The sequence below is a fragment of the Ictidomys tridecemlineatus genome, chromosome 6, assembly GCF_052094955.1.
Source record: "Ictidomys tridecemlineatus isolate mIctTri1 chromosome 6, mIctTri1.hap1, whole genome shotgun sequence".
Lineage (NCBI taxonomy): Eukaryota > Metazoa > Chordata > Mammalia > Rodentia > Sciuridae > Ictidomys > Ictidomys tridecemlineatus.
The window spans coordinates 66,809,205-66,831,005 of record NC_135482.1 but is presented as its reverse complement, the minus strand read 5'-3'; the positions used below and the strand labels follow the sequence as shown (position 1 = coordinate 66,831,005).

Below are 21,801 nucleotides of genomic sequence, written 5' to 3'. Positions count from 1 at the left end.
GGGAAGCCTTCACAGAAGGAAACAGCACAGGGGAATGGCCAAGGACAAGGCTGCTACAAGACCAAGGGTAGGGAAGCAGTCCAGTGTGGCTGTCACAAGGGCAGTGGTGGTACAAAAAAAGCCTGAGAGGCTGCTTAAGGACAGTTAATACTGAGACCTATGTGCCATGTCAAGGAGTCTGGACTTGATCCTTGAGGCAATAGAGCAAAGAAAATATATTAACACAATACCAGCATGGTTTAACTAGAGGCAAGTAGAATAAGACAATAATACATTGTATCTGAAACAGACTAACTACAATCTCTGCATATGTAGTAGATGAATTAAACCAGCCCTGGATTATAGATTTGCCAAATAATACTTACAAAATTGGTCAGTGTTATCCATAATGGTTTTCTAACTTAAAATAAATGGCAGTCACTATTTACTTTGATCATTACAAGTATCAAATATTTTCAATTTCTCTTATACTTATGGTATTATTTTATATTTAGTAAAACAAAACACTATTCTTGACTATATCATCACACCAGACATTAAGGAGCTACTACTATACCACGAGGGGTTTTTGAAAATAAAAAAGGCAAGAAAGCTCCTTCTAAAATTGATAAATATTGATAAACAGTTGTAGTTATAGTAAAATAATTTACTTATTTTTGTATATATTCCAAATCTGATTTTAAAGAGAAAAACTTAACATGCTCATACTGTTCATTTCAAATGCATAGTTGAATTATAAATGAAAAATTATGAGTATTAAAAACTTCTGACATACAAATTACATTCAATGTCAAAACTAGACATTCCATTAGCATGGCTAAGAGCTATGGTAGCATCTAAGTGTTTCTACATAAAAAAAGCTAAAAAGCAAATTTGAAACACAATCCTCTTGGCAATTCTGTTTTAAAGGACAGTTATATTAAGACCTTTTCCTTGATGATAACTGTATCAATCAGTTTTCTATTAAGATATTGACAAAGAATGGACACGTGTTAGTATTAAAAATGTATAAATATACAATAAATTCTACTATGTATAATTACAGCATGCTAATAAAAAAGTAGATGATGAAAAATAAAAGCAACAGTATGAATTAAGTCATTGTGGTCCATTTAAAGCCAAATTCTTTCATTGACAAGACATGTATAAACATGATTCTAATTAATGTTTTTCTTAATGGTCTCTAACTCATGTAGACCAATGGATTCTGAGAGTCACTGAGGGCCACTGATGACAGGGGCAGGGGTTGCAGGTAGAGCATGCTGGTTATAGTTGTAAACTATAAGATACTGTTACTGAAAGAAAAAAAAAACTAAGAAAATATAAAAGGTTTAATCCACTCCTTTTTAAAAACTATGGCTCAAAAGTGTAATATTTATTTAGTTCTGTATTTTGGCCATTTCAAGGGAAAATAAAGAACAAACTGTAAATCAAAAGAGATAATGGGTCCAGGGAGAAAGGTGAACTTTTGACAGGGAGAAACAAAAGTGTTTTTGTTTTTTAAATAATAGTTTAGCAGATCAGGAAAAACTTTAATTTACTACCACCTAATAGGCTCCTGTGGGCCCCTGGTGAGATTTGCTGAATGTACTCCCAGGCTCCCAGGCCCTGAAGCAGACTCTCCTGGCCTATCCTCTCACTTGAATAACCCAAGGCACACACACTCTCTTCTCTCTCTCCACCATCCCACACTTCTTCCCTTCATATAACTAATCTGAGTTATTCTACATTTAAGGAGAAACCTCAAAAATAATAAGGTTTAGATAACTTGATTAAGATTTCAAAGTTTATAAAGTGGGGCTCAAATCAAGTCTCAAACATATTATACCAAACTTCTAACTTCTGTTTTTTTAAATAATCATTGCCCATTTATTATCATAGAGATCTATTATAAAAATAAACGGCAATTATTTCCCTTCTCAGTAGGATACTAATTTTCTTTGTGTTAGATTATTTATAAAATACTTTACTACCAGCTCTCTTATTTCATAAAGATTTTGAGATACTGTCACAGAATAAATTCATGCTACATTTTCATAATTATTAATATAAACTGATTTTTAAAGTCAAGGAGAGAGAACCTAACAAATTTATGAAAGTTGTTCAGGTATAATCGTCATGAGACATTACATATACTGATACTTGATTTATCCTATGGCAAAATCTTTATAATTATGGACAGCAATGACTATCAAAGGACTTTTTTAAATGTGCAAATTAATTTTTGTGAAAAAGTCTTATAAAGATGTAAGTTTCCAGGAATGGTGGCACACACCTGTAATCCCAACAACTTGGGAAGCTGAAGCAGGAAGATTACAAGTTTCAGGCCATCCTTAACAACTTAGTGAGACCCTCAACAACTTAGCAAAACTCTGTCTCAAAATTCAAAAAATAAAAAGAGCTGGGGATGTAGCTCAGCGGTAATAAAAAAGGAGTAATAAAATAAAAAACATTTTATTGCTACAAATGTAAAACTGGCCAGGTGCACTGTAATCCCAGTGGCTGGGGAAGCTGACGAAGGAGGATCTCAAGTTCAAAGCCAATCTTAGCAACTCAGCAAGACCCTGTCTCTAAATAAAACACAAAAATGGGCTGGAGATGTAGTTCAGTGGTTAAGCGCCCCTGGATTCCATCCTTAGTACCAAAGAGAAAAAGAAAATATGTAAAACTGTTCCAAATTTTTATAAGAAAATTGTGTAAAGATATTTAAATAAAATACTAAAATTAAGTTACTCTAGAAATCTAAACATTTAAATTTTCCCTAATTTTATTATGCCAATAATCCTAGGAAGCATTTCTTTAAGATTCTAAAAATAACTCAGGAAAAAGCTTTCAACATTTTTTTTTAGTTTGTTTTTTCAACAGTTTGCTTCTAATTCTATTAATAAAACACAGATATTTAAATGACAAGGAGAAAAAGAGCTTTACTTACAACTGATCCAAGATGAGGTGGATTATCAATGGGTTTTACCACATTTTGTCTTTGTGTGGAATCAAGAAAGACATCATCCCAGTGTCCTTTCTCAATTAATTCCTTCAAAATAAATTTGTAATCATAACTATCAAAATTTTGAGTTAATTATGTAACCAATATATGAACCTGTGTTTCAGAAAATATGACTATACTGAGGTGAAAGAAATACCTTTTTAATTCTAGAAAGTTCAGTTACTGCTTGCTTATTTCCAGGCTCCAGAAGTAATACAGTTTCAAAATCTAAAGTGAATTAAAGAAAAACACAACAAGGGAGTAAAAATATTTAATTAAGTTCAAGACATGATACATTAGTTAGTAATCCCATTTTTGTCTCAAGAAGTTTTTTTCACTCAGTACACTAGGTAACAGGTGAGCAATAATAAAGAGTAATATTTACTATGTGCTGCTCTATTTATTTTATATGAAATTTCATGTAACCTTCACTATAATTTCATTTTACAGATAATACAACTGAGGCCTAGACAACACTGAATTTACCAAAGCTCATGCTGCTAAAGAAGATAGAGTAATTTACCAAACAAAACAGAATTAGAAAATTCCTTACCCTGAAATGGATGCATTTAGAAAAGATAATGCTAAGTGAAGTTAGCCAATCCCAAATAAACAAATGCCGAATGTTTTCTCTGATATAAGGAGGCTGATTCATAGTGAAACAGGGAGACGGAGCATGGGAGAAATAGACGAACTCTAGATAGGGCAGAGGCGTTGGAGGGAAAGGGAGGGGGCATGGGGTTAGAAATGATGGTGAAATGTGATGGGCATTATTATCCAAAGTACATGTATGAAGACACGAATTGGTGTGAATATACTTTGTATACAACCAGAGATATGAAAAACTGTGCTCTACATGTACAATAAGAATGATAATGCATTCCACTGTCATATATAAATTTAAAAAAAATAAAAATAGATCATGATAAGACATTGATTAGAAAAAAAGCGCTGTTTGCATTTTCAGCACCAGGGACTTCAATATTCCCAAAGCAAAGGGGGTGGGAGGAATTACTAACGCTGGCAAAGTAGGTTTTGTCAGCAATATTTGGTGAATACTTTGGATGAGAAGGAGCTTCCAGCATTGTGACTTCTGTTCTTCTCAGGCAACTCCACTGTTTTCTCTTAAATTAGCATCCATTACTCTTTTAAATATTATGTGGTGGGAAAGTGTCTATATTGCATCTGTTCATCTAAAACTATGAATTGCTTTTATCACTGATTTCTAAAATACACCTGCACATAAAAGTTTGGGACAATTATTTTATTTCTGTCTCAACTTTCCATCAGATAAACTCTTCAAACACAAATCATTACCTTTAAAAAAAAATATCTCTCAACAAGTATAGACTTCTCTGATTTATAAATTAAATGCTTCTTACAGAAAAAAAGAAAGAAAGAAAGAAAGAAAATTCCCTACCCTGGATTATCACTCAGCCTTAAGAAGGAATGAAATTCTAATACAAACAACAACATGAATGAACCATGAAGATGAGTTAAGTTAAATAAGCCAGATGAAAAGAGACATATACTATTACAATTCTACTACTATCAGAAATTTAAAATAGTTAAATTCATAGAGAAAATAGAACAGTGGTTACTAAAGATAGAGGGTGAGGAGAATGAAGAGCTATTATTAATGGGTACAGAAGTTTAGAATGGGGTGATAAAAGTTCTAGACATGCACAGTGATCTTAGTTGCATAATACTGTAAATGTACTTGATGCCAAACTATACACTTAAAATGGTTAAAATAGTAAATTCAATTTTATGTATAATTTATTTAAAAAAAACACTCATGGGTTGCAGCAAAAGCCAGATTTGAAGAGGAACTGCAATTAAAATGCACAAATCAGAAAAGAAAAAAGGCTGAAAATCAATTTAAAAAGTATTGACCTCAAGAAGCTAAAAAAACAGCAAATTAAACCCCAAAAATAAAGAGTATAAATAAAAAAATTTAAAAATACATACAAAGGAATCAAATCAATTCTTTGAAAAGACTAATAAAATGAATATCTGAGACAAGATTATAGAAAAATAAGAAGAAAAAAGCATCAAAAATAAAAAGGATTATCACTAAAGCACTCACGTTATCCTCCATCCCCTATCTACTGATTCTTTTATTATTATTATTATTATTATTATTATTATTCCTGCCTTATTTTTACTTTTCCTTGTCATTTATAATCCAAAATTTTCAATAACATTGATTGGTAATTAGCCAAGAGAGTAGTATAAAGTAAAGACTAATTGGGTGCACTACAGAAGGTATGGTCCTTCAAACGTACTCATAAGCACAACTGTACAGAGGAAAAAAAAAAAAACCTTTCTTAAGTTTAGCATCTTTGAACTATGGGAAAGCAACAAAAATCCCTGCTTTTTACTTTGGGAGTCTCATCAGGATGAGTGTGTAACATAAAGTTTTACCTTGTTTGGCCTCATTTATCTTTCCCAAAAATGTTCTTGCAGTTCCTCTTCTAGCAAAAGCTTTAGAGTAAGAGCCATCTAATAAAATGGCTTGTGTGCAGTCTCTTTCAGCTTCTTCATATCTATTAAACATAATAAAATTATCAACTGGAAAATAGCTTATAGAAAATTTTCATAAAACTGAGTTTCTAATTTAAAAAAATATATATCTAATTTCAATTACGAATTCCCACATCTGTATTTCAGGAGAAAGACTATTTTTTACATTTTTCATTCTCAATAAATCTTGTAACCATCTGGTAAGGAGGGAGAAGGCACCAAATTAAGGGAAAGTTAGAAGAAAGTCTGCTGGAAAGATGGAATTCACAGTGGTAAAATATGAGCTGAAGTAACAAAAGAGTATCACTGCTGGCAGGTCATCTCCTCTCCAACCCTCAATATGCACAGGTACTATGTTATAATTGGCATTAGTTTCCTCGTAAAATTTCACTAACCTTACCCATAATTTGAATCGCTTAAGAAAAAACAACCCACAAAAAAGTAAAGATCTATTATGATAGCCTATCATCTGATATTTTGCATAAATACTACTCAGCCACGCAACTAGTAACCAACTCAAATTGGGTTTGGTTCAGTAACAAAGAACTAAAAAAAGCTTAACACACACACACACACACACACACACACAAGAGAACAAAAAACCCTCAGACCTTCCCATATATTCAAATGACATTAATGAATATTAATTTATTACACATGATAACAGTACTGTGATTATGTATGAAATATCCTTTTCTCTGGAACAAATATCACAATGTCTGTTATTTTCTATATAATAATTCGGTGTGGGGAGGCTAAAACAAATACAACATAGAAGATATGACCTGTTAAAAACTAGATGAGGGGGCCAGGTATTGTGGTGCACACCTATAATCCCAGCAACTCAGAAGACTGAGGCAGGAAGATCTCAAGTTCAAGGCCAGCCTCAACTTAATAAGACCCTAACTCAAAATTTTAAAAGGCTAAGGATGTAGCTCAGTGGTAAAATGCCCCTGAATTCAATCCCCAGTACAAAAAGAAACGAAACGTAAATAATGCATACATGAACTTACATTATTTTCATGACACTCTGGAAAGTTTCATATTTAAAAAAAAAAAATCCTGTGATTACATTCTCCCCAAGGCCTAGATAAATGCCATCTTACCCTCACAACAAGATTCATGAATAAAATATGAATTTCTATTTTGGGCCACACTTTTAAGAATAAAGTCAAACTCCTTTGCAGAGCACAAAGTCAGAGGCCTGATTCTTAGGCTTCTCTGTGCCACTGTCCCCTGCATAATAGTCATGAACTTTCCCATTCCTGCACCTTTGATGAATCTGTACTAGGACACTCACCCTGTTTATTCACCTCACTAACCCATACTACTCTGTGAGAGCTCAGCTGGGTTTGAGCTCCGTAAGTTCTTTCCGTGCATTCTCGCACGTGTTGAGAGCCATCCATGTGCTATATGGGGACTATACCAGTATTGTAGCCTTTGAATAGGAAAAATTGATATTTGGGAACTTCCTGTGGCAATCCCATAGGCTAAGATCACCCAAATAGATGTGAATTTCTATTCAGCTCTATCTGGTCCCACACAGCACTGGAGATGGGGTAAGCTGCTGTAGCCACACAACCTCTCAGAGATGGGTATAACCTGCCAAGATGCCAATCAACTTTTGACTGTAAGACATCACGAATCTAGACTCCTTCCCAGCTGCCACGATGGGGTTTATGTATCACTGATGACAGGACGCAAGGAGGTGGAGATGCCAAGCCCTACTGCTGCTGCAGGCTGGTGCCAGTGTTTTGTTCACCATGAACTCCCATAGAATAAGTCCCTCACAGCATTAACACAGTATATTCTAATAATTATGGTCACTTTTCCTGTCTCTTCCTCCAAACTCCAAGTTGTTTTAAAAAACTATATATTTAATATCTGTACACTTAATATTTCCATAACACCTACCAGGACAACTGACGGATTCTGGATCAATAATTGTTTGCTAAATAAATCAGAAAACTTCCAAACAGCCCAATGCAAAGACAATTTAGAAGATAAATATTTAGGAAGCCATTTTAATTGCATATTCAAAAAGTATGTTCTATTATAGAGCTGAAGAAAATCCAAAAAAATATTTTAAAACTGTAAGGTTTCCACACAAGTAAATTCTTCTTTGACAATGAACTGATGTTAAGGTTTTTTTTTAATTATTAAATATCACTTGTGCACTCCAAGTATCACCTGGATTTAGAAAAATCCAATCTATAAACACCTTTTAGAAGATATCAGAGAAGAAAAACTAATCAAAAACAGAAATAGTAAAGATGATTAGTTCAGAAAACAGTCGTTTCCTACTTCCTTCCTCGTTCCTGAGCCCTACACCTCCTCTAACCATAAGTTCTAAGTGTTCACTCTGCTTGCTCTATTTCAACTCCATCCCTAATCAGCAGTAGGTGAACTCTATGCTAAACCATGTCTTAGCCCAGTCTGTTACACAGACATGATTCTACCTTATTTCTGTGACCAACCCTCAACACTATTTCTTATAGCAAGTATCTAATACTATTGGATCCTTTCCCTCTAATCCCATCTCTAAATTTAGATTTTGCTCCAAGAATAGGACCTACACTGGTTCTTGTTAAATCTTCAAGCACTAGGGTCCTATCCCAAACTTCTGAGCCCATTTCTGATTATTTTACTATATCTTCAGAGCTTCTGAAGATCACCACCCATCAACCTCCATTTCACAACCTGCCAGCTCACAGACACTCGACCACTGCAACTCAAGGATGTCTTGCTGAGCTTCTTAACACCACTCACCTACTCATGTAGACTAGCACCTCTGGAAACCATGTTCTCTAGAAACTTTGGCTGCCCTACCTAGGTGAATTTCTCCTTACTCCCTGCTGGCAGATAAGACTGACTTCACTACTAGTTCTCTCCTCCTACTACCAGTCAACCTTATCAGTCTTAATTTGACAGAGTTTGTAGGAACCCAAGCTACACGGTGGATAACTAAATTAAGAATTATTAAAGTTTGAAAAGTTGTTCCTTTTGATGTTCTTCATCTAGCCTATAATACAAGAGACTCCTTGTAGTAGAGAAAATTTCTAATATTAAGTGTGAATCTAATAGACTTTACAAATAAAAGTAACGTAATTCGTTTATTTTAAAATTATACTCTGCTAGCTTGCCATAGTATATTCTACTAACATGACTGTCAACTAAAGCAATAAAACTAATACAGTGCTCTTATAAATGCAAATATAATCCCTCAGCTACAAGAAGGTATTTTTATTGGCATTATAATCAAACCAAAAAATTCAGGCCTTACAATTTTTAAACCAATGCACAATTTTTATCAAATTTTCATAAGCTAATAAGAGATACAATGCTCTTTGACTAATCAACAAAACAACCTATCTAGTTTTAATTTAAATGAAACTAAATACATAACCAAAATTACCTCTGTGACAGGATTCCTAACCTAAGATCCTTTGGTAAAAACTTGGATGGGAAAAAAAATGACAACCTTTTTATCATTAAACTTTTAAGTAAAATTTAACTTTCTTTCAATTATAAATACAAACAACCAAGCACAGTAGTAAAAGCAGTACTATAACTTTGTCACCTTTAATCACATATTTTTATATCCTGTTGTAACTGTTATAGATACCTCAAAATATTATTTATGCCAACCACCATTTCAGAATCATAGTAGTAATCTGACCTGCTGTTTTGTTTGTGATTATAGTACCCTGTCTAAAGACACTTCTGTGACATAGCCGGCCAACTCCTGGGCAACTCTGACCCTAGTAGATAGTCAGATGCCAAAGAGTCAGGTCATGAGTTATCACACTAGTAATCTAAACATCTATGTTACTTTTGGGTATTCCTTATCCACACCTGTTTGATGATCACTATGTATCAAAAAAAAAATCACCCAAAGTCTAATATTCTTATTCAAACCTTCACATATATGCCTTTTATAATTTTTAATCTGTCTACATTTCAAAAGCAATTTCTCATTCTGTAGTGAGTTAATAACCACAAATTTTAAAACTGTATTTCAATACAATTGGTTTTCTTTGTAATCCTAGTTGTATAATTATGCACTTCAAAATCATATCCTGAGAATAACATGCAGCCTAGGAAGTCCATGGTACTAGGGAAATTTTTAATCTCTACTTATAACATTTATAGACTCTTTATAAATTCTGGCACTAGTGTATAAAGTATTATTACAAGAGACACAAAGTGTAAGTTTCTTTCTTACAGATATTATTCTACAGAGCACTTAACCTGGAACCCCATGCACATTAAAAAAAATGGTTAATATTACAGGACCAAGTTTTAGTTATTAATGTTATCAACTAGCAGTTTCAATGACAGCAGCTCCCTTTTCTTATACATGTGCATATGCATAGAAAACGCCTCCAAATAAGACTTTGTTATAAGGGTCTAAGGTTAAGAATAATTTTAAAATCAATGATGCATAAGAACATCCATAAACTACATAATGTAAGACTAAATTGTGTAATGTGAGACTATTAAAAGTGAGAAAATATTAATAAGAACCAACATTTACTGTATAGAACTATGTTCCTAGTACTATACCACATGTACAATTTCCCTCCCTTTTTTCTCTGATTTAGCACTCAAAATTAAATAAATTTAATTTAATTTATTGGTTAGCTAATATGCCAAATTATATTTTCATCCTGAAAAGCATTAAAATATAACCAATACTTACTTCTGAATCTTCAGATAGGCCATTGCTCGGTTAGCAGGAAGAAGGGCATTAGCACCATCTGCTGCTATTCCTCTAGTATAGCATTCAATTGCTCTTTCATATTTCCCCTCTTTGAAAAATCCATTCCCCTATGATTTTGGACAGAAGTATACAGAAGAATCAAAAAACATGCAAGAAAAAATAATTGAATTCAAATTTTAAGAAACATTCTAAGAATATCCATCAATATTATGTTAGTAATTAAAGTATATTTTAATTGTTAAAAGCCTAGTTCATGGGCTAAGGTTGTGGCTCAGCTAGAGCTCTTGCCTAGCATATGCAAGACGCTGGATTCAATCCTCGGCACCACATAAAAATAAGTAAATAAAATAAAAGTATTAAAAAAAAAATTAGTTCATGCCGGGCACAGTGGCGCAGGACTATAATCCTAACAGCTCAGGAGGCTGAGACAGGAGAAATGCAAATTCAAACCAGCCTCAGCAAAAGCAAGGTGCTAAGCAATTCAGTAAGACCCTGTCTCTAAACATAAATTATACAAAACAGGGCTGGAAATGTGGCTCAGTGGTCAAGTGCCTCTGAGTTCAATCCTCTGAGTTCAATCCCGCCCCCCCCCCCAAAAAATATATATATACATATATATAATATATACATATATATATATAAAATTCATGAGACATATATATATATAAAATTCATGAGACTTGTTTTAGACTCTAATTAGTATAGGTTTTTTTTTTGCACATTAAGCAAACCTTTTGTTTAAAACTTCAGCTATTGTTTCAGTTGAAATTCTGAAACTTCAACCATACATCCCAATTTTCTTGGTACTAACGACTGAACCTCATTTAAAAGCAACTCTTTTCTCCTATACATATTTTGCCCATGTGGGCAAAATAACCCAAACCAGGGTAATACAATTAACAATTTAGGAATGAGGCTATTACAAAGAAAACCGCCATGCAGTTCCTAGCATAAAACCCCAGCAGAGAAAGGTGATCCCAGAAAGTCCCTGGGCAGCTGCAGTCCTGTGCAAAGCACAAGGACAAACGTTCATGGGCAGCACTCCTCCAGGCACACAGGGTAAAGTTGGGCCACATCCTTCCTGGCCTCTCTGAATCTCAAGGGGATTGCAGAGGATGGGCAGTAATCCTGACTAATGATCATAGCATGAGCAAGTTCACGGTCACCTTTCTTCCCAAAGCCCCAGTATCTCCTTACAGGCGCTTAGCTTCTAGTGAGCAAACTAGTGAGCTGGGCAAGGTATGCCATTTCACTCCCCCACTCCACAGGCCAGTCTGGAATTCCCATACCTATAGCACAGTGATCTTTTTGTGTCCTTTTCCTCTTTACCTACTATCAGCTCAATGTGTAAGCTAAAATTATCAAACTTCCACAGCAAACTGTAAACTCCCTACAGCAGCCAGGCCCTAGGCCACGGGCAGCAGATGCAGTACAGACCTAAAGCCCTGGAGCCTCATAGACCTGCCACCACAGCCACTGAAAACCAGTAGAGCTTATTTTTTTAAATGGTGTTACTCTCTTTTCAGAAAAAAAGAGGGGGAAAATGTATCTACTATATTACTTTGCAGCATTCACCATTATTCTAATTAAATATTATACAAAATGTAAATGTAAAAACACATTTTAATAAAGGCCCAAATGTTATACTGTCTTCGATATATCAGAAACTATGTGAAAGAATTTCATCCTCAATTTTTGTGAAAGAACACTGTACCAGAATTGCACAGCCCATTCTCCAGTAACATTAATATGCCTAAATATAAATTAAACCTCACTGCAATGTAACATTTATTTACAATCTTTCAAATATCATTATCAATCATTCCATAAATACTTATTAGGAATCCTCTGTGGGCCTATGAAAAGCTATAAAGGCATTAAATTAAATCTCCTCAACTCATGATTTGTATAGGAATTTTATTATGAAGTGGCCCTGTGTAAATTAATAAGTTCATTACAAGAATGAGCTGTAATTTATTTCTGTTACATTTATAACTACCTATATGCAAATCTATGTTAAAATCCTTATAAGCAGTTTGCTCCCTAAATTTAAATGTTTCTATAGTTATTTTAAAATTTACATATTGTCATCAATTACTCAAATTATGAATTAGTAGGCTCCAGAGGTTTTAATATATTTAATTGCCAATTCCTACTCAAGAAGAATTCTAATATAACATTAAAGAAGACAGAAACTCAACTGACACACACAAAATATAAGAGCAGCCAAGGGTAATGGCGCACACCTGTAATCCCAGCGGCTCAGAAGCCTGAGGTAGGAAGATCACTAGTTCACAGCCAGCCTCAGCAAAAGCAAGATGCTAAGCAACTCAGTGAGACCCTCTAAATACAAAATAGTGCTAAGGATGTGATTCTCAGTGATTAGTGCCCCTGAGATCAATCCCTAGTACCCATCCCAAATACACACACAAAAAATGTTAAGAGTAAACACTAAGCAAAACATTCTTTTTATGTTGGAACCCCTTTGGATTACCAGATCTTTTTCTGTAATGGCCTGCTGCTTCTTTTTCTGTTCTTCAATATGTTTTTTTTCTCCATCAGTTGACTCAGTCACTATAGCAGCTTCCTCTGGATATGAGTTTTCTTTGAATGTTAAAGCCTAGAAGACACAGCAGTCAGCTGAAGTAAAACAAATAATACAAAAAGCATACGTACTTGGTTTTAAAATGTAAATTATTCATATACATTAGAATATTCAAACAACTGACAAAATATTTTCTACTTGAATTCTTTCTACTAATTAAAAAAGGAAAAGTATATATATATACACACACACACACACACACACACATATATATATACACACACACATACACACTCATGTATCATGCTTCTTATTCCCAATTAAAATATATAGTGTCCACTAAAGATATTTTAAAGATATTTAAAATGTTTGTTGAATAAATAGTTGAACAACTAAAGATAGTTGTTCAACTATTTATTCAACAAACATTTTCTGAATTTCTAAACAGGTCAAGCACTATTGTAGGGGTCGTTTTCAAACACAAAGCAGTCAAGTAAGATCACATCAGCTGGGTACAGTGGCATGACTATAATCTCAGTTACTCAGGACACTGAGTCAGAAGCATCACAAGTTTGAGGTCACCTTGGACAACTTACTGAAACCCTGGTACTAATAAAGCGGGGAGGCAGGCATAGCTCAATGGTATAATGCTTGCCCGGAGTGAATCAGGCCCTGGATTCAAACCCTAGTACTTGGGGGGATGGGGAGAATCCACCAAATTTTTCAAATTTAATATTCAATCATTACTTGACCTAAGACAATATACACAATAACACAGTTCACAATTATAATGAAGTTGACATATTTAACAGAAGATTTTATTTGTGATAAGTAATGGTAGTATTTAAAAGCAGATTTTCCCCAATCATTACCACTTTTTTCTCAATGTTTCAAAGATAGCAAAAACAACTGTAAGGTTGATTCAAAGGCAAACTGAAAGGAATTTGCAAATGCTCAATACTATAAAACATCAGTTGAATAATATTACAATTACTAATGTTACACTTAATAAACTATTTCCTGTTAAAAATTAGTATTATTTGCTAAGATACAAATTATAAAGTTGAAGTATCTTAAAATCAAAGAAATATGCAAAAGTTTAGCACAGAAATCAGAGCACACACCAAAAACAAAACAATTAGATTAAAAAATAATCCTGCCTTTTGGAAAAAAGTAAAGCAGCAGTAGTTCTAAAGACCTTAGCCAGCTTTTGAAAGTGATGATCAAATATGGATCTTGAAATACCATTACACTGCCTCTAACTTGCAAATACATTTGGTAAAACTCTATTAGTACAAAAAAAGAAGTTAATAGTAAAAAATCTATGCAAAAAACTTTAATTTCATCAAATAAAGGTTATATATAATGCACTTAAATAGCTGTGATTTACCTGATTAATTTTCCTGAGTTCATTCATTGCTTCAAAGTTATTTGGTTCCAATTCTAATACTTTTTCATAATCTTAAGAAAGCAGAAGGTAAAAGAATTTTTTAAAAAAACTATACAATAATTATTTTTGCCATGTAACACATAACTACCCTACAGCAAAAAGAAAGCAGAACTAAGAAATATTAACATTAAGCTAATGGACTTTCTTCATTATTCCCTAGAATAGAAATTCTAACAGAATAAACCATCTTCCACCAGCTCCAAGAATATTTGCCATTATAAGATATACAGTATTAAACCAAGAAACAACAAAATCTATTAGATATCATCTTTATTCAGACTTTGTTATTTATATTATGCAAATCTATTTTTATGGACTATCAGAAGACTTAGAATTTACAAATAAACTAAAACATGTTAAGAGCCTTATATGCAATATCTCTTGCCTCACAACAACCAACAATCATCTATTTCCGGTAAGGAACTGAAAATCACAGAAGATGCTGGTCATATATGTTGTGACAGTACATGGTAGAATGAGAATTTGAACCAAAGTCTGACTGATGGCAAATAATGTTCTCTTTCCCAAAACAAGATACCTTTTAAATTACAAAAAGGGCTTTGTTCAAATATTTTATGGAAAGCTCTCTGTATAATTAACTGTAATTATTTAGCATTCTTTATTTAAAAGATTTTAGATAATGACAACTTGAAAAATAATACCTTTTTTAGCATCCTCTAATTTTTGCAGAGCAAATCGAGCAGCACCTCGTCTAGCATAAGCCTTAGTATAACTTCTACTTAAGGCAATTGCTAAATTACAATCAGACTCAGCAACAGCAAATCTGCAATTTAAAAAATTAAAATAAGTGAAGTTAATAAAAATCATTTATTAAACCAACACTTTCAAAGCCTGTGTCTGAAATCCCTAAAAAGGATTTTCTTCACAATTAAACTCACATTTCCTGCCTCTTTTACTTAATTAAGACTACTTAAAAGCAGTAATTCTCTTTCCCTCCCTGACACAGAGTACTGGATGTTGAACCTCTGACTTACATTACTAGTCCTTTTTTCTTTTTTGTGGAGGGCATTTGAGGATTAAACCAAGGGCAACATACTGTTGAGCGACACCAGTCTTTTTTTTTTTTTTTTTTTTAAAGACATGTCTCACTAAATTACCAAGGCTGGCCTTAAACTTACAATCCTCTTACTTCAGCCTCCACAGAAGCTAGGATTATAGATACACGCCACTTCACCAGGCAAGAGCAATAATTCTTAATGGTAAAACTTTAGTACCATACTCTTTTACCCAAAAAACAAGAAGGTTCAATATTACCCCCTCTTCCCCCAGTATTTCACTGGACATCCTCAATGAAATTCCACAAGAAAAAAATACAAGGTAAGAAAACTGGGAAAGAGGGCTGGGATTGTGGCTTAGTAATAGAGTGCTTGCCTAGCATGTATAAGGCACTGGGTTCAATCCTCAGCACCACATAAAAATAAATAAATAAAATAAAGGTATTGTGTCCATCTATAACTGAAAAATTTAAAAAAAAGAAAACTGGGAAGAAGGGGGGAAAAACTGACAGTATTCTCAGATGATATGATTGACCACACAGAAAACTCAAAAAACAATCTAGAGACATTGCTAAAAATAATTTACCAAGGTGGCTGCTTAACTATAACCCACCACCACTACCAACAACAACGAAACAACTAGCAAAGACATACAAGACACAAATGAAAATTTTAAGGTCATCTTCAAAGACATTAAAGAAGACTTAAGGCCAGAGACATAAACTCAGTAGCAGAGCACTTGCCTGCCTATTATGTGCCAGGCTCTGGGTTCAATGTGTGAAAAAAACAGGAAGTCCAGTGGTCCATTATCATAATTAAGAATTTAGCCTTAACTGGATCCAGTTGTAGCCATTTTTCTTATAACCTGACCATTTGCCCACCCCAATTTTAAAATTCACTAATCGCACAGATTGTACCCCAAGCTCCTTCAATCAAGGCGAAGAACAATGTGGCATTAAGGATAAAAGCAGGCAGACTGCCCACCCAGACATGCTTGCTGGCCATGTTCCAACAGCATGCCTTTCTGGCAGGAGTAAATGCTTGTCCACCCACTTTTGAGCATGTTTTTGCAAGCACTAAAAAAAAAAAAAAAAAAAAAAAAAACACAATTCTAATCAAAATCCCAATTAAAATGTTTCAAGGAATTGGAGGCAATGATTTTAAAATTTAAACCACTGAGCAAGTCCAGGAATACCCAGGACATTGCTGAAGAATAAGAAAGGAGAATATAGCCTACACCAAACATCAAGACTTATAACAGTGTAATAATCAAAGGTACTATGGAATGGATACAGAAACAGACCAATGTAAAGAATAGAGATGAGCCAGGTTGACAGTAGCACACGCCTATAATCCCATTGATTTGGGAGGCTGAAGCAGAAGGATCACAAGTTCAAAGACGGCTTTTGCAACTTAGCGATACCCTGTCTCAAAATAAAAAAAAATATATAAGGAGATGTAGCTCAGTGGTTAAGCACCCTGGGTTCAATCCCCAATGCCAGGGGGAAAAAAAAGAATGTCTTTCTTCATGTATTTGTCTTTTAAAAAATTCTTGTGACAGGCCAGTATCCTGCATAAGACAATAACACATTTTATGTTCCTCCACATTAAATATGTCCTTAAAGAATATGATTTAAAGATAGATAATTGTTGGAACATGTTTTAAGTTTATCATAATAAAAGTTCTCTGGATTAAATATAGATAAGTAGTTTTTCAAATAGAGGGAAATTAATTATCAAACATTGTCACCCAATTTTTTTTTCTTTTATGAATTAGGTGAAGAACATCATTACTCGACTTTTAGAGAACCATCTTAGTAAAATTAGCAATAGGAGCATGTTTAGAGCACCCAGATATTTACAATGGTATAAAGTAAGTCAGTAAAAGACAGTAAAAACCTAAGAGTTCACAGTAGAAAAGAAACATAACACATGTCAATCTGTGCTATACAATTTACTGTGAAAGACTTTAAAAAAAAAAAATCAGTCTCCACATACACATAAGCCATTCACACACTTTATGGAAAGTCCTTACTTTTTCAATCTGAAGTATGCTGATGCTCTATTTGTTGGCAACACAGGATTATATGGATCAGCATCCATGCCTTTTGTGTAGCATTCAATTGCTTCATCATATTTCCCTTGTTTGAAGTATTTATTGCCCTAAAAGAAAAAATTATGCAAAATGTTCTTTGTATGAGTGCATTCACTATATAGTCATTGTATGGCAACCCAAGAGCCATGGCAGAAAAACAAAGTATACTTTTACTGACAGTATCGATCCAAAGAAACTAACAAAAGAAAGGCATAAGAATTTAATCTGAAAAGAATTCCACCACTTTGAAAAGCAATATTACCAGTTTTACAGAAATTAGGCATCTCTCAGAGGGATTTTGACACTGCAAAAATTAAACAAAGATGGCTATGAAATGGAGGAGTAATATATTTATGCTGAGAATCACACACTGACTTCAAGTTATTTCTGCCTACTACTATGAACCATGTTACAACTTCTGATATGATCCAAGCACTTTCTATACAATTCATTTATTGCTTACAACAATCCATTGAAGTTTAATTAAAATGTTAATCTCACTGTACAGTTCAGAAAACTGAGGTAGAAGCAGTTCAAAGAGCTTGTCATAGATCTAACAAAGTAATTAATCTGGATCTAGGGGTATGTACTCCTAACCATTATGCACATTGCCTCCCAACAGGGATCTAGCCAATAACAATTAGAAGTTAGAACAAAATCCCTTAGCATGTCGAAGTTTTAGAATTCACAATTTACTACTTAACTTGCTTAACTGAAGGAACCTATAGCTAAAACATACCTTTTCTTTTAGAGCAAGAGCCTTTTGTGCATCTACATGAATCCCATCCTCTTCTGACTCTGATTCTTGAGACACAGAATCATGGGTAGTATCTTCTTTATCAAGCTCATCAAGGATACTGTCCTTAAATTGTAAGGAAGAGAAAAGTGCTCATAATTGCACATCCACTAGGGGAAATAAATTATCCTTAACAGAACTTAACTCATTACAATATAAAGACCTAACAGGCCTCTAAAAGCAGTAATTTGAATAACCTCTCATGTCACATTATACCCAGAGAAAAAGGTGCCCATGTTTAGAAAATCAAGATCCAAAAAGAATCTGACTTTTAATTCATAAAGCTAAGTCAACAGAATCTACAAATTATCCCTAAGTCACGAACTATACACAGTGAGATATTATCACTTAACATAAAAGAAGTCTCAAGTAACTCTAAACTAATGTACGTAACACCTAATAGCAGAGAGAAAGAGTTAAAAAAAAATTCCTATTTTACAACAACAAAAACCACTTTTAGAGCACAATTAACTCCTGACCCTCATAACAACCTGAGGTAAAATCAATTAGCCATGTTTTTCATTTGAGGGAATAAAACACAAGACATTCAAAGTCACTCAGCTAATAAATGACTTAAGTAGAGATCTGAATTCAGGCTGCCTCCCTCCTCCAGATCTCACTCCCTATGTTACACAGTTTACCTATGTATTCCAAATATAGTTAACTCTACCAAAGCAAGTATAATTATACCCTCTTTTTTATAGTAATAAATAACTTCAAAGACTCCCCCAGGATTTTTCAAAATCACATTTTTATCATTTATGCTAAAAGAATAATTCTACCAAAATATTTTTAAATAATTTTACTTTTGACATATCATAAATATACATATTTATGGGATACAGTGTAATATTTCAAAACAAGTATGTGTAATGACCCAATTGGACTACATAGTATAATACTGCAAACAACAGTAAGATATCTTAAATTAATAAGCATTAAAGTTCATTTAAGCAAACTTGTTAACCATTATATAAACAAAATCCTGTTTCCATCTAACACACATATTATTTAATTATATATGTAAAAAAATATATTGTCAATAAACTGAAAAGCAAAATCAATGCTTGGTTTCATTGAAAGAACATTAAAACAGATTAAAATTCAGCTGTATTTTAGCATGAAGATTCTAGAAATAACATCAGCCTCCTGACACTGTAGCCAAGATTACCCAACTCTGCAATGATGATATGTAGAAAACAAAATTGCAGCAGGACACTAAAGCAGCATCTCAGATATAAACTAGAAGAGAAGAGTAATCACCTAAATATTGTATAGATTCACTAAAATGACACTGCAAACAATGCAGTACAATCACAATGGCATTGTCCACACACAGCAAAAGCTTATTCAAAACGTTAAATAAGTAAATGACTGTGGAAAGCATCTCTGTAAGAAGATGCCTTTCAAGAAAGAGCATTATATGAAGACACTGACTTATGAAAAGGAACCAGCTATATAATAAAGAGCAAAGTGACACAGATTATATGTCACTGAGAAAAAAATCGTATGTTTAGAAAATGTTGTTCCCAACAGTAATAAATTCAAGATCCAAAATTATATTTCTCTTTTATTTGGACAATACTGAAACAGATGGCAAAGTAGTTAATTAAGAGTAATTAACAAATTTATGGGTCAATAAGTCTTGATTTCATTAACAAAAATACAACACAACTAATTTGGAAAACAGTTCAGCAATATCTTCTAAAGTTAAATAAATGTATACACTATGAATGAGCAAATCTCCTCTGGGGTGCTTATCTCCATAAAATGAACCGTACTAGAATGCTCATAGTTCATTAATATAAAATGGCTCCAAACTGGAAACCCAAATGTGTCTCAACAGCATGGACAAACAGTAAAATATCCACAAAATAGAATTCAGATCAACAACGTAAAAGAAAAAAAAACTACTACTCATAATATGGATCAATATCAGAAAATGCAAAAGCAGCCAAACACACGAGTGCATACTGTATACTATATTTATATCAAATTCCAAAAGTGGCAAAACTAACCTACAATATGAGATTATATCTGAAGAGCTTTTGAGAGGTTATCAACTGACAAGGTGGCTTCTGGGATGCTAGAAATGTTTCTCTCTCTCTCTCTCTCTCTCTCTCCCCCTCCCCCCCCTCCCTCCCTCCCCCCCCCCCCTCTCTCTCTCTCTCTCTCTCTCTCGCTGATTCACATGTGTATACAGAAGTAAAAATTCAGGAGGCTAGCTGGGCACAGTGGCACAGGCCTATAATCCCAGCAGCTCTATAATCCAAGTTGCTGAGGCTGCTGCTGAGCCAGCCCTAAGCAACTCAGCAAGACTCTGTCTCTAAATAAAATATTAAAAAGGGCTGGAGATGTGAATCAGTGATTAAATGTCCCTGGGTTCAATCTCCAGTACCAAAAAATTTTTAAAATTCAGGAGGCTACACATACTGATTTAAGGAATTCATGTATAGTATACTTCAGTAAAAAAATTAAACCAAAAAGTACTGAAAAAATAATAAGCATAAGAACAAAAACTGTCATTGTCTCTGGGGGTATGGTAAAAAAAGAAAATGGGATAGGGAAGGAGCACATTTATAGCTTCATCAGTACTGAGGAAATTATCTTTTAGATGATGAGCTCATATATTCCTTTTTTTATGCTTCAGAACATGACATAATAATCAAGTATCACATAATAAACACCAAAAAGGAATGTATTTTTGGTTATCACATACTTCCCTTCCACACATGCCTCCAACCAAATCAACCCTTAAAGTGAGTAAGAGTCCAGAATAAGGTGGACCAATAGTTTTCCTTTCACAGACTGACATGACTGTGGCTACTTGGAGCTCTGAGCAGAAGGTTCTTAGGTACAGTACACACTTGTAGTAATTCTCAACTACACTGTGTGTTATGTGTTGCAGATGGGAGGCACATATAACCCACCTATGATTAGAAGGGTGAAATATACCTTTTGGGGATTAGATTTTATTGTCACACAACCTCAGCTCTAAATCTAGACACAAAGGCATCTCTCAGCAGTGTTCTACAGGTCCTTCAGTATATTAAAAAAGGTATTATCAGAGTCATTAGAATCCTGGCTGTTCAGAAGTTAGAGATGGCAGGAAGAATGGGTAGCTGGTCTAACTATAAAGAAGTAGTATAAGGAGATCTTTGTGGTGGTATTTTGTACCTTAGTTGCAATGGAGGCCACCTAGATCTGAACACAATAAAATGTCACAGAACTATATATACCAATGTTGATTTCCTGATTTTGATTCTGTGTTTATATGTAGTTAATAAAATGTAACTAGTGAAAAAAACTGAGTGAAGAATACAGTGGGCCTCTACATGCTTTTTTTTTTCTTAAAGAGAGAGAATTTTTTTAATATTTATTTTTAGTTTACAGTGGACACACATCTTTATTTTATTTTTATGTGGTGCTGAGGATCGAACCCAGCACCCCGCGCATGCCAAGCGAGTGCGCTACCGCTTGAGCCACATCCCCAGCCCAACATGCTATTTTTGCAAAAAGATAAAACACAAAAAAAGAAAAGAATCCTGGCTGTTTTAGTCACCATTCACTAAAGGAGGATTAGAAAAGAAAAAAATAATCTACATAACTAAAAAGACTTATAATTAAATTTTTATTCCCACATAAAAGAATCTATAATAGAAGA

At 33.8% G+C, this 21,801-nt stretch overlaps 1 protein-coding gene across 10 annotated transcripts in view; it reads right to left on the bottom strand.

The window, feature by feature from the left end:
• Rpap3 (RNA polymerase II associated protein 3) overlaps positions 1-21,801 on the bottom strand; it is a 35,117-nt gene that overhangs the window by 7,942 nt on the left and 5,374 nt on the right. For all 10 annotated transcript variants that reach the window (XM_013358387.4, XM_021726113.3, XM_013358388.4 and 7 more), the window contains 9 exons: positions 18,081-18,203; positions 17,282-17,409; positions 14,893-15,014; positions 14,171-14,241; positions 12,730-12,855; positions 10,215-10,342; positions 5,414-5,535; positions 3,144-3,214; positions 2,933-3,034 (listed from right to left, as the gene is read on the bottom strand). In XM_013358387.4, coding sequence (XP_013213841.1) covers positions 2,933-3,034; positions 3,144-3,214; positions 5,414-5,535; positions 10,215-10,342; positions 12,730-12,855; positions 14,171-14,241; positions 14,893-15,014; positions 17,282-17,409; positions 18,081-18,203 — 993 coding nt within the window. The remainder of the gene's footprint in view (positions 1-2,932; positions 3,035-3,143; positions 3,215-5,413; positions 5,536-10,214; positions 10,343-12,729; positions 12,856-14,170; positions 14,242-14,892; positions 15,015-17,281; positions 17,410-18,080; positions 18,204-21,801) is intronic.